This window comes from Heteronotia binoei, chromosome 10 (assembly GCF_032191835.1).
Source record: "Heteronotia binoei isolate CCM8104 ecotype False Entrance Well chromosome 10, APGP_CSIRO_Hbin_v1, whole genome shotgun sequence".
NCBI lineage: Eukaryota > Metazoa > Chordata > Lepidosauria > Squamata > Gekkonidae > Heteronotia > Heteronotia binoei.
This window is the reverse complement of record NC_083232.1, coordinates 52914389-52928022: the sequence shown is the minus strand read 5'-3', so window position 1 is coordinate 52928022 and position 13634 is coordinate 52914389. Positions and strand designations below refer to the sequence as shown.

General features: G+C 43.2%; 1 protein-coding gene across 1 annotated transcript in view; it reads right to left on the bottom strand.

The window, feature by feature from the left end:
* Positions 1 to 13634, bottom strand: part of ABCB5 (ATP binding cassette subfamily B member 5) — a 57697-nt gene that overhangs the window by 3097 nt on the left and 40966 nt on the right. The window contains 7 exon segments of the mRNA XM_060247702.1: positions 1537 to 1734; positions 3284 to 3440; positions 4528 to 4668; positions 6180 to 6196; positions 6198 to 6281; positions 11160 to 11363; positions 13238 to 13321. Coding sequence (XP_060103685.1) covers positions 1537 to 1734; positions 3284 to 3440; positions 4528 to 4668; positions 6180 to 6196; positions 6198 to 6281; positions 11160 to 11363; positions 13238 to 13321 — 885 coding nt within the window.

The following is a 13634-nucleotide window of genomic DNA, read 5'->3' as shown; positions in this document are numbered from 1 at the left end:
CCAAAATTGCATCCTCCTCCCCCGCTCTCAAAAAATCTGGGGGCGGGGGGGGAGAGAACATACCTTTAGGCATCATGTTGTAGAGTTTCTGATCTGTTTTAAAATGTGCCCCTTTAAGGCTGCACAGGAAACAGGAAACAGGAAGGGCTTCATGGGAAAGTAACAGTTTCCATGAGAACGGCCCCTCCCTTTCTTTTCCTGTGGAGCCTTGCTTTCGTTTTCCCAGCAAGCATATTCTGCTGGAAGAAGACCAAGTACGGTAAGTGTTTGTGTGTGTGTGTGAGAGAGAGGGAGGGGGCAGAGAGGGGGGATTCCCTGGTATGGAGGCCCCCCCCCTTTAGAAAGCATGGGGGGGAGGGAAATGTCTACTAGGCACTCTATTATTCCCTATGGAGAATGATTCCCATAGGGAATAATAGGGAATTGATCTGTGGGTATTGGGGGCTCTGGGGGGGCTATTTTTTGAGGTAGATACACCAGATTTTTAGTATAGCATCTAGTGCCTCTCCCCAAAATACCCCCCAAGTTTCAAAATGATTGGACCAGAGGGTCCAATTCTATGAGCCCCAAAAGATGGTGCCCCTATCCTTAATTATTTCCTATGGAAGAAAGGCATTTAAAAAGGTGTGCTGTCCCTTTATATGTGATGGCCAGAACTCCCTTGGAGTTCAATTATGCTTGTTACATCCTTGTTCCTGGCCCCACCCCCAAAGTCTCCTGGCTCCGCCCCCAAAGTCCCCAGATTTTTCTTTAATTGGACTTGGCAACCCTAACCCTGTAAGGTGGGTGGGGCTGAGAGAGCTCTCACATCAGCTGCCCTTGCAAAGACACCCTTTGTAAGAGCTATAGCTGACCCAAGGCCATTCCAGCAGCTGCATGTGGAGGAGTGAGGAATCAAGCCTGGTTCTCCCAGATAAGAGTCCGCACACTTAACCACTACACCAAACTGGCTACTTTAGGGCAGGGTGGCCAAACTTGCTTATCATGAGCCACATAGAATAAACATCAGATGTTTGAGAGCCACAAGACAGGAAGGGGAAAGGGGGAAGGGAGGCAAATAGATTGGAGAGGGAGAGATAGAAAAAAAGCAACTATAATTTTAACTGTGTTCTCCAAGCTGCCAACTGGCTTGGCTTGGAGAAGTGATTTAAAGAGACAAATGGCTTCTTCAAGCCAGCTGATGGGGTGGTGGAGGCTTTGAGAGCCACTCAATATGTGTGAAAGAGCCACATGTGACTCCAGAGCCACAGTTTGGCCACCCCTGGTCTAGGGAGACAATGAAACATGATGGCAGTAATCCATATGGTGAATAGCACTAGTCATTTTGGATGCCACAGAGAATCACTTGCTTAACTAGGAAGCCATTTTCTGAGATGAGCTGAGATCAGGGGTTTTTTTGTAGATTATGGGATTAAAAGATCTTTTTTGCTTTTAAAAGACTCGTGAAAATTTGGTGGGTGTTTATAATTTGGTGAAGAAATGTTTCTGATGCAATGTTTCCTTCCAATTAAGGTCCAAGGGTGGATGTTGACCTACCACGTGTCCTGATCCTGGGTCATAAAATCTCTCCAGAAGTTGAATGGAGGTGCTTTTTCCACAGCCGCTGCTCCCCACAAGTGCCAGAGTCTGTCCTTTATTAACCTTTATATTGACCCCTTGCAAAACATGAACTTCTCTTCTGGTTGGATATACAAAATGGATGTCCCTGAATTCAATGTTGCCTTCAAATTTCTTCTAGAGAGAATGAGTTTTTAAAAATAGAGCCTGTGTTTAATATTGATCACTTATGTTATTTTAAAGATTTTATACTATCATTTTTGCTTGTGAGAGGTGACATCTATATTATCCATACAAGCAAATAAACTGCAAGAGATTTAATAATGATCTGGCAAGAAACACATTTTTCCTCTCTCTGATTCTTACAAAATGAGCGCAAAATTATGTTCAATGGAAAGTTTTTGATGAAGGTAACAGGAATTATGAAATTATAAGTTTTCATGTTTAGTTCATGAGGACCTAATTGCACACTGTTTCCCTTAAACCCTTCTTGTGTCTAGGTGATCAGATACATGTTGCACACTGGGAATTTAATTCCCAACATGTGCAGGCTGATTTGAATTAGATCAAGAGAATTGTAGCCTCTCCTTGTGCCATTTTCCTGACTTGACTTAAAACTAGGGTTGCCAATCCCCAGGTGGGGGCAGGGGATCCCCTGGTTTGGAGACCCTCCCCCTGCTTCAGGGTCGTCAGAAAGCGAGGGGAGGGGAGGGAAATGTCTTCTGGGAACTCTATTATTCCCTATGGAGATTTATTCCCATAGAAAATCATGGAGAATTGATCTGCGGGTATCTGGGGCACTGGGGGGGGGCTGTTTTTTGGGGTAGAGGCACCAAATTTTCAGTATAGCATCTAGTGCCTCTCCCCAAAATACCCCCCAAGTTTTAAAAAGATTGGACCAGGGGGTCCAATTCTATGAGCCCCAAAAGAAGGTGCCCCTATCCTTCAATATTTCCTATGGAAGGAAGGAATTGAAAAGGTGTGCCGTCCCTTTAAATGTGATGGCCGGAACTCCCTTTGGAGTTCAATTATGCTTGTCACAGCCTTGATCTTGGCTCCACCCCTAATGTCTCCTGGCTCCACCCCCAAAGTCTCCTGGCTCCACCCCCAAAGTCCCCAGATCTTTCTTGAATTGGACTTGGCAACCCTACTTAAAATGGCTCCAGGGATTTGCTGCTTGCTCCATTAGGATAACCATGAGCACACATGGTTGGGTAACCAGCATCTAGGTGGGACCTGGAGATCTCATGGGATTACAACTGATCTCTAGATGACAGAAGTAAGTTCTCCTCTGGGTTATATGCACGTTTTCCCTAATGGGCACAAAGTGGCTCTCAGAGTCCATTTCGGGTCAGGAAAATGGCACGAGCTCAATCCCCCTTCTGATATACTGCAGTTCTGGTAATAGCTGAGCTTGCATATGAAAAGTTCTCCAAATAGAAGTCACAAGTGGATGTCTGGTCATGGACCCACATAAGAAAAAAAGAAAACATCATATATAGTTAGACTTTAAGAGAATAGGTATAATTTCCTTTCTTGACTGGCTTATATAACTTGTGCAGGAGAATGTCCCATGGCAGTTTCTTCAGTGGAAAAAGTTAAAAATTCCATCAGGTTACAATTTAAAAAATTGCTACTGTTTATTTATTTGCAAAGAGAAACATAAAAGATTATTTAAATAAAATCAAATCAAAAGCTTTCTTTAGCATGATAAAGAAAACCTCACCAGTTTTTCACCTTCTTCATTGTAGCTATCAATTTGAGGTTTCCGATCCAAAAGCTGAAAAATTCTTTGAGCAGAAACTTTTGATTTACCAAAATCTGGTGCAAGAGAATTAGACTGCCCAACATTCATAGCAGCAAAAATCACAGAAGCAAAGACTCTAGAATCACAAAACACAGATATTAAGCAGCTGCACTAGAAAACAAAAGACACAGCAACATAGCCTGCAGATCAAAGATTAAGTTTTATAGTGTCTCACTGCATCTCTCTACACATGCTAAGGTCATTCTGTTCTTATGTCTGTCTGTCAACTCTTTTATTATGCATTATGCATCTCAACTCCAATTAGCCCTTGCTGGAAACATCCTTTCCACCCTCTACCTATATGTAATGGTTGGTGACTTCTGTTTCAATATATCTGAAGTGTACATGCACATGAACGCTTATACCCAGAATAAAACTGGACTCAAACTTTGTTTTGCTGCTTTAGACCAACATGGCTACCCATTTGAATTTATACAGTGTAATTTGGAAAGGCAGGGTTATATCAGCCAGATTTTTAGCTGGCGAGAAAGGAATGAGGGGTCTTCACTGAACAACAAAAGCTGTTATTCTGGGGGCGATCAAGGGATCTACATCTACAAAAGCCACACTGAATGGGAGCTGCATTTTCTCAGGTACCTTTAAAGGCCAGAATGCCCTGGAATATATGCAACACTTACTTTCTTTTAAAACTTACTTATTTTAACTTCTGTATCATTAAGTGTATCACATGATTTTGCATTTAAACTTTTACTATATGACATTATAGAATTAACAGTATAGGTTGCAATCCTATGCATGTTTATTTGGGACTAAGTCCCAATCAACATAGTGGACCTTCTGCATAGACATGCATAGGACCAGGCCTGCAGCCAGAAAATTTTAGGTGGGGGGGCCTGCAGAATAAAATTTCCGATGGAGGGGACCTCTGTTCTGGCAGCCCCTGCTCTCTCCACCGCTGCTGCTCTTGCAGGCCCGATCTTCCCGCCGCTCTGTGTCTGCCTTGCCTTATTTAATAACTCTGAAGAAATGAATATACCACAAATGATTTCATATATATATATATATATATATATATATATATATATATATATATATATATATATACACACACACACACACACAGCTGTACACTGTAGCTTAGTAAATAGTTAAAACCAATTATTTCCATTACTATGGGTCTTAAAAACAGAAAACATACTCACATAAAGAATTGTTCAGCATTTAACAAACAATGTGTAATAAGCCATGCTCCAAATCTGAAGACAGCAGCATTTATAAAAAAGTTGGTACACTGGGATATTCCATATGTAAACCCACTAAGTGGAGCTTTTTTCAATGAGTCCCTGACATAAGATACAGTCAATAAAAAAAAAGAATTTAGAAAAAAATATACTTTTCAGAGCACCTATATTTTTAGTAGTAACAAACATACATGCTACAAGAATTGCCACTGATTTAGATCTGTCTTCTGATTAGTATTAAAAATGTTAACTGTAAGGGAACAACAACTGGAGGAGAGGTAGGAAGGTCAGCTCGGATTAATAAACTTGTGTGTGTGGGGGGGGGGGGGGAAGGTTGAAACTCCCTCTCAGGTGGATTGCCACTTTCCAGGTGGAGGGAAAAAAAGCAAGTACCAAGGCTCTGTGCAACAATAATCTCAGTCACACAATTTTACATCGAATTATGAAGAGTGCAAACACAATTTCACAAAATATCTCCATATATGCCGTGAACTCCAGTTCTTGTACCACAATGGATATGTGCATAAACAGGAAATGAGAGAGTCCAAGCATGTCCAACAGGTAAGTCTCTTTATATGTATTCAATCATGTTACTTCCATGCAACTGGGACATCTCCAGTAAAATCCTTATGCACAGTAAGTTGCATTGAACATACATTCATCTTCATTAATGAAGTACAATACTGGAAGTGTTACCAGATAGTGTTTAATTCCACAGTTTGTTAAAGGTATGCAATGCAAGATTTCTCTGGGAATGTTTTTTTTAAATACTAGGAGTAAGGCCTGTTGTGAAGAAAAACACAACAGGCTCTAGAAGAAGGCTCTGGGTGAGTGCCTGCCACCCTTGCTATCTTCTCCCCACCCAATTGAAGGCATTGACTCCCCCCACTTCAAGGGAGCTGATCTCTGCCATCTAGAAAGCAGTTGTAAATCTGATTGATCTCTAGTTGTTCCCCAGTAGGAAATGGCATTGCAGCTTTCTGAGGTCCTATCCCTCCTCAAACCCCACCCTCTCCATGCTTCACCCCTCAGATCTCTAGGAATTTCTTAACCTGGAGTTGGCAACCCTATATCCGTCCATTTATCTGCCCCTCTGACTTCAGGTTTTCATTGCCTTCCCCCTCCCTGAAGCCTCTACATAGGAAAAGGACAGTCTTTCTTCATAGTGTGTGTGTGTGTGTGGGGGGGAACCAAAGCAGCTTACATCATTCTCCTCTCCCCCTTTGATCTGAACAACAACCCTGTGAGGCAAGTTAGGCTGAAAGTCTGTGACTGGTCCATTAACTGATTTTTACCTCAGAACACAGAGCTGCACAGTTGAGCAATCAGAGAGAGATGGGTGTTACAAAGGGCCCTGAGGAGAAGCAGTAGTGATCAGTAAGCCCCAGGAGAACCATTGCACACTGAGCATATGTACTTTAATTTAGATGTGTTGGGGTAAGTAAGACAGAGATTAGGGTAAGTAAGACCAAGAACTGTACTATTATACATTAAGCAAATTTAGTTTTACTTCGTTCCCTTATCAAGATCTTACTCAGTAATACTGTCTACACTCAGCATCCCCTCATTTTCCACCACAACATACGAAGAAGTCAGTGTCTTGCATGAATTACCTGTATGGACCTTCTAAGCTTGTTTTTATACTGCTCAAAAAATCGGTCTTCTCTTGTTAATGCAACCACTGTTCTTATGTTTTCTACAGCTTCTGTTGAAATCTAATTTGAGAAATAAGAAAAAAATTCTGTTTTAGCTCCCCCTTTTGCTGTTTATTATAATGCAACTTTTTTTTTTAGACACAGCAAACCCAGTTTAACTTACAATTGGCTATATAGCCAGTTTCAATGGTATAAAAGCAAGTAGCTTAAAAAGAGACTGCCATGGAAAAATTCTAGGTTGGCACCTTTATGAAACATTAATTCACTTTATGAAACACTCACTGTTTAAAGCACTCAAACACTTACTGACTACAAGCCCCAGGATGCTTTGCAAGACAGCTGCCTGAAAGAGTGTATCTTAGGTCAGATAAGGGTGTAATCAGGACATCTCAGACGGGACAAGAGATAGAAAAGAGTATTATTGGCAAGAAAAATGTTTGGGTTTACTAGAGATGAGAAACTCCTGTTATCAAGATTCTCTCGCTGGACATTGTCAGTGTCCAGATGGCATCAAAGAGGGATGCCAATTAGCCAACACTTAAGTGCGTCTGTTATCTAGATGCTAAGGGATATGTCAAAATAAAGATTTATGAGCAAGATGTGTAGTGGAAATTACATGAGGAGATAAATGGTGAGCCATACAGCCCTTCTCCATGTGAATGGCAGTCCCAGGACAGCAGGGAGGTTAAATCCTACACACATTGTAAATGAAGAACACCTGGGATAGGAGAGCTGTGTAGATAAGAAGCAGGCAACTTTGGAGAGAGGATGGTGGTGGCTTTAGTGGTGGCTTCAAGGGCAGCTTTGGAAGACAGTGGCGTTGGATGGCAGAGGGAGAACGGCTTCAAGCACAGGAGGACATGTAGGGAGTGAAGAGGCCTCAGCAAGGGAAGATAAACTTCCAAGCTGTGTGCAAGCTGCAGAGAAACCTTGCATTCCAGCCTAGTTTCCTGGACAAGTTTCCTTGTGAAGAAGACTTTTCTTTCTCCTTATAAAGCTCACTGAGTGGGTGAGGGGTATTTTCATTGTTAACATTGTTAAAGCTGAAAAAAGCTGCATTTTTGGTCACAATTTATTGGTTGTAGGAATCACTAAAACCATGGATAATACAAGGTCTTTATATTTAAAAAGTCTTTGATGAGAAAGGGGTTCACACGTTAGATACTATAAAAGGGCTGTATTTCACACTATTTCTTGCTGCCAAGTCAGAGAATAAAACTGTTCTCTGGGCAGGGCCGGATCTGGGGGGGGGGGGGGCAGAAGGGGTGCTTGCCCCAGGTGCTACTTGGGTGTGTGTGCCAAATTGGGTATGGAGTCCATTCTATTCTATGGGCCCATAAGGTAGAATTGGCCCATAAGGGGGCACCATTTCTTAATTTTGCCCCTCCTTAAAAAACATGTAGATTCAGTCCTGTCTCTGGGGTACCAGCCAATTCTCCTGTAGCGATCTCTCTTAGATTGTCTGAAAGCTTTTGGGACTTAGTCTCTGCAAATGCTTGCTGGACTTAGATATTAGCAGGTATAATGTATAAGTAGAAGTTAAGTAATAAGGTATAAGCTTAAAAGCTTTAATATCTGAGAACTGGAAATTGTTTTTCTTCTTTTACTGTATTTTGGGTACATAGAGGAATAAAATGCTATCATATGTTTAAGGAACACTGGGTCTTAGTCTCATGAATTTAGCCACTGGGAACAATATTATGTCATGAGAAGTTGTGGTAAGTGTTGTGATTGAGTAAAATTCAAAGAGTGTCCATAACAATAAAGGTAATAGAGACATAAATTTCCTGACAGAGACAAACTGTAGCAACTGATTAATTGAAATGAAAAGCTACTGTCCTAAGCAGGTCTACTCAGAAGTAAGGCTTACACCCCAAGAAACTTTTTAAAAGACTGCAGCCAGAGCCAGGTGCTCTCAATGAGAAGTTTAACATCGTACTTCTTCAAGATAATGAATTAAATACAACAGTATGTATGATTCACTAAGATCCAAGCACTGACACAATAGCAGACTCACATGTTTGTGGAGACACCCAGCTGTAACTCTGAAGCAGCAGTCTCAGTTGGGTCTGATCTTACAGGGAGACCACAATACTTATCCTGACAATATAATATATAAAGCAATTGGCACTGTACTGTGTGCCCTAGGCAAAGCTAATTTCTTGCCTCCCCCCCAATGATAACCAATTTTCAAAAAACTTTAAATTGCTCTGGCAAGGTATTTGGATGGGAGACCTCCTTGGAATAACAACGCTGGGAGGGAAGGGGTGTGTGTAAAAATTAAAGCAAACTACAGGAAGGTCACCTGAAGCAATGGGAAGCAGAACTACCTTTAGTCCTCTTATTTGGTGGGTTTAGTCGCAGGGCTACCAACCTCCTGGCAGGGCCTGGAGATCACCCAGAATAACAACTGTTCTCTGGACTACGGAGATAATTTCCTCTGTACAGGGTGGCTTTTTAGGCGGGGGGGGGGGAATGTGGAGAGCCAGTTTGGTGTAGTGGTTAAGTGTGCAGACTCTTATCTGGGAGAACCTGGTTTGATTCCCCACTCCTCCACTTGCACCTGCTAGCATGGCCTTGGGTCAGCCATAGCTCTGGCAGAAGTTGTCCTTGAAAGGGCAGCTGCTGTGAGAGCCCTCTCCATCCCCACCCACCTCACAGGGTGTCTGTTGTGGGGGAGGAAGGTAAAGGAGATTGTGAGCTGCTCTGAGACTCTTCGGAGTGGAGGGCAGGATATAAATCCAGTATCTTCTTCTTCTTCTGGACTTTACATGCCACTGAGCTCCCTGACCTCCTCAGGATCCACCCAAAATATCCAGGAATTTACCAGCCAGAGTTGTCAGCTCTATCAATTGAAGTCCATATATCACAGTTCTACTACCCAAAAATAAGGATAACTGTATTGAAAGCATATTGCCAGCCTTCCCCCCCCCCCAACACAGATGCATGCACGCAAGACCTGTTCACAAATTACAGTGAACACACAGGGTGTCTTGTTATTTAAATATGCATTGAGTCATTCGCTTGGTAGGAGGAAGTCATGGAACCAGTGCTGTGGAGCTGGAGCAAAATGAATGGCTTGCTAGAGAGACCGAAGAAGGAGGGGGGTGGGGCTTAAAAGAGGAAATGCTCTTTCCTTATGTGTATGGGGGGGGGGAGTTTTACCTTGTGAATTACAAAAGATAACATGAATAGCTTCAGATATGCAGCAGAAGGGGAAAGTTTTGCAGTCAGATGGGAACAATTACTTACTGGGATGTGTGTGTGCGTGGGGGGGGAAGCTTTTAGACATTGAAATGTTTCTAAAATTTATAGAGGCTCCTGGCTGCCTCGAGAGAGTCACTGCCAAGAGAGTCACAGCTGGCTGACAACAGGCAGTTGGCAGGGGCTGCTCCACAGGGTCCTAGAGCACCCCTGCTCCTCATCACCAGCCAAGCAAGGAGCACCGTGGCCAGCTAGACTTGCAGGAGCATAGCAGGCTCAGACAGGCACCCAGTCCACAAATAGCCGGCAGGCTCTAAATGCGGCGCCCAACCCACGAATGGCTGGCCCTTTTTCTCTGCCCCAGGTGTAAGTGGCCCATCTGAAAACTGGCTAACTGGTGGGGTGTGCCTGCGGCTGGCCAAGGCTTGACCACGTCTCCCTCCCTCTTCCAATAGCTACCGAACATGTGTGGCAGCAGCGGAGGGTCCCCTGAGGAGAGCTGCCATGGCACAGCCAGAGTGAGTGGTGGGCAGGGAAAGTCGAGGATGGGACAAGGAGGAGATCTCCCAGAAGTGGCGGGGGCCACTGCTCCCCCTCCCATGGCAGAAGGGAGCTGGCGATGAGAGTGACATGAAGGGAAGAGAAGGAGCTTCTCTTCCTCCCAATCATTCTCATCGCCACAGTCCCTGCCACTCAAATAGCATGGGAAGCCGGCAGCAGAAGCAGTTCTGGCCTCCGGTGGGTTAAAGGGCCTGCCGATCAGCTGGAGGGGGGACACTCTTTTAAAGGGCCTACTCTTTTAACTGGAGGGGGAGACTGGGGACTGCTTCTGCCCCCTGTTCTGAGCTCGAGGATGCAGCAGAAGCCCCGGGGCTGGTTGGGGCCCCCGAGTCAAGGGGCCTCACCCAGAAGTCAGGGGGGGGGCTGTGCCCCCACAGGCCCCCTCATAGCTATGGGCCTGGGAAGAAAGGAAAATAAAGGGAAATTAAATTGGAGGAAGAAAGGGGAATAAAGGGAAATAAAGAAATGGGAAGAAAGGGGAAAGAAAGGGAAATAAAGAAATGTGGGGGAAGAAATGGAAAGAACGGGAAATAAAAGGGAGTAGAAATGGAAAGAAAGCAAAATTAAATGGGGAAGAAAGAGTAATAAAGAAAAACAAAAAAATGGAGGGGGGAATAGAATAAAAGAAAAATAAAGAAATGTGGGGAAAACTTGCCTGAACTGTGACAGTGACTTTTCCAGGCCTCACAGTGATCCTGGTCAGCCAGCCAGGCCCCAAGGAGGCTGCCACATGGCTTGGCTTGGCCCAGCAATCCCTGAGGGTTGGACCAAGTGATCTCAAGGGCCGTAAATGGCACTCGGGCCTGACATTCCCCACCCCTGCTTTATGGCAAGGTGAGCAAGTGAATGGGCAACACACAATGCCACTGTTGTATCATGGTTCTGTGCTCTCTCCTGTGCCTTCCAGGCTATCCCAAAGTAGGAAAAGCCTAGATAACATCCTTTAGAAAGTCATATGTGGCTATACAGAGAACTTAACTAGTTCTGTAGTCTTCAGAAAAAAAATCTGGTGAGATTTTGCCATGGTCATGTACACAGGTCCCATTCTCATGCAACCAAGGGATTCGTGGATAAGCATGACTGACGTGAATGAAAGTTAAGTTAAGTGTTGCATGTATTGTCCACTGCCATGGATCTAATCATGTATATGCATTTATGATCTGGAGAACTTACTCTTCCAGCCTCTTCAAGGGCTTTTTGATCCTTTAATGCATGTCCAGCCACTGATCGAAATCTAATAGCATTTGCAATTGCAACAAAAGGAACACAGGCCAGTATGAGTAATGTTAATTGCCAGCCATGGACAAAAGCAATAATAATAGCAGCAAGGAGGGTAAAGATGGTCATAGTTAATAAGCCCAGTCGACTTCCTGTAGCCTGAAATGAGAGAGCATTTGAAGTTAACTTATTTTTCTTCCATAAAGGACAAACAAAACAAGTGAAGTCTATTGATGTCAGAATTACAGTTTAGAAGAAAACACAAAAGCTCCATGTTTCAATGACTTGGTGTTATGTATGTCACTATTTTAACATCTGCAAGTTCAATTAAAGGTGGCTTTGCAGAAGCATTTATTTTCCCCTTTGGCCTTGACTAACAGTTGCAAAATGCCACCAACCAGGGATAGAATTCTAGCAGGAGTTTCTTTGCATATTAGGCCACACTCCCTGATGTAGCCAATCCTCCAAGAGCTTACAAAAAAGAGCCTTGTAAGCTCTTGGAGGATTGGCTACATCAGGGGTGTGTGGCCTAATATGCAAAGGAACTCCTGCTAGAATTCCACCCCTGCCTCCAACATTAAAGAAAAGCAATGCCACCAACATCTTGAACATGATAGATGGCTTTCAAGTAGCAACATACAATATCAGTTTATCCTTGTTAGAATTAATAATCAGGATTTTCATAAAGGCATTCTAGAATCTCTCCACACCAATCTACAATCAGCAAACTTACACTCCAGCCCAGGAAGTAAATAGGGTTGCCAGCCTCCAGGCAGAGCCTGGATATCTCCCAACATCACATCCAATGTTCCCTCTAAGCTGTGCAGTCTTATGAGCAAACATTCTACTTTGTGAGTTACTGGTATTAAAATTGTGGGCAAGCAATTTGGCTTCTACATACATTAGTTTGCTTCGGAGCCATCCTTCCTGAGCTGAGACAAAATTATGTGAGCCAGAGGCTAAAAAACTGTGAACTAGCTCACACTAACTCAGCTTAGAGGGAACACTGATCACAACTCATCTCCAGACGAGACCACTCCCCCTGGCAAAAATGGCTGCTTTGGAGGGTAAACTCTACAGCATTATATGTTCCTTCCTTGGGCTCCACCCCCAAAATCTCCCTATCGAGAGATGGCAACCCTAAGTAAGAAAGCCCCACCAACTATGCCTCTCAGAGACTCTTAGAGGCAAGGGGGGAACTATGTTCAATTCTCCGCTCCTGGACCATCAGCACCCTAGGCGATCACCTAATTTGCCTAGTGAATGGTCCAGCCCTGGTCAGGCAGTGGTGGGTTACCCAAGAGAGAAAGAAAAGAAGAAGAAGAAGAAGATGATGATATTGGATTTATATCCCGCCCTCCACTCCGAAGAGTCTCAGAGCGGCTCACAATCTCCTTTACCTTCCTCCCCCACAACAAACACCCTGTGAGGTGGGTGGGGCTGGAGAGGGCTCTCACAGCAGCTGCCCTTTCAAGGACAACCTCTGCCAGAGCTATGGCTGACCCAAGGCCATGCTAGCAGGTGCAAGTGGAGGAGTGGGGAATCAAACCCGGTTCTCCCAGATAAGAGTCCGCACACTTAACCACTACACAAAACTGTCTCTCCTTTCCAGGTGTTGGAAAAATCTTGGAGGGCAGGGTGGAACAGGCCCGTTTTGCCACAGTCACCATAAGTCATAAGTCACTATAAGTGAACTGATGGGAAAAAAGTACTTTTCTTTGTCAAAGTGTTTAAGAAGTGTGGATGTTCCTCTCATAAGCCCTCCTTTGATGGGCTGAAAGTCACCTTCGATGCATTATACCGAATGAAGTGCATACTTTAGTAAAAGGATACCACCTGACCTTGGTAATTATTACAATTACATTATGAATACCATTCATAAATTGCTCAGGACACCAACAATGCAATATTTAAAATGGCTGGTAATTTAAAATGGCCAATAATTTTGCTTTCTACAATAACGTGTTGTCTGAATCAGTGCAATTAAATCTTTACTGTGGAAATACATTTTAAAATAACAACAGAACACATACTCCTTTGACTTGAGAAGCATCTGTAGCAAGTCTGGTTAAGAGAACCCCAATGCCATTCTTATGGTCATCAAACCATCCAATTTCCTGAAAACAAGAAAGTGGTTGAGAAAATCTTTGTATCTGTACATGGTCCTTGTCATACCTCAACAATGATTTGTTACTATATTATATACCTAATTAATGAATCAATGAGGAAAAAGAAGGAAAGTCAACTCAAGTTCCCAAATATTTATTTATCGTTTCCTAGGATAAATATTGATGATATTCTAAAAAGAAAGATTAAGTGATTTCTTATCGTTTATAAGCTATAAAAAATTAACCTACCCACATAAATAGTCAACAATTATTAAAACAATGTTATTAAGACAACACTAGTGATCCACATAGGGTTCTCTCT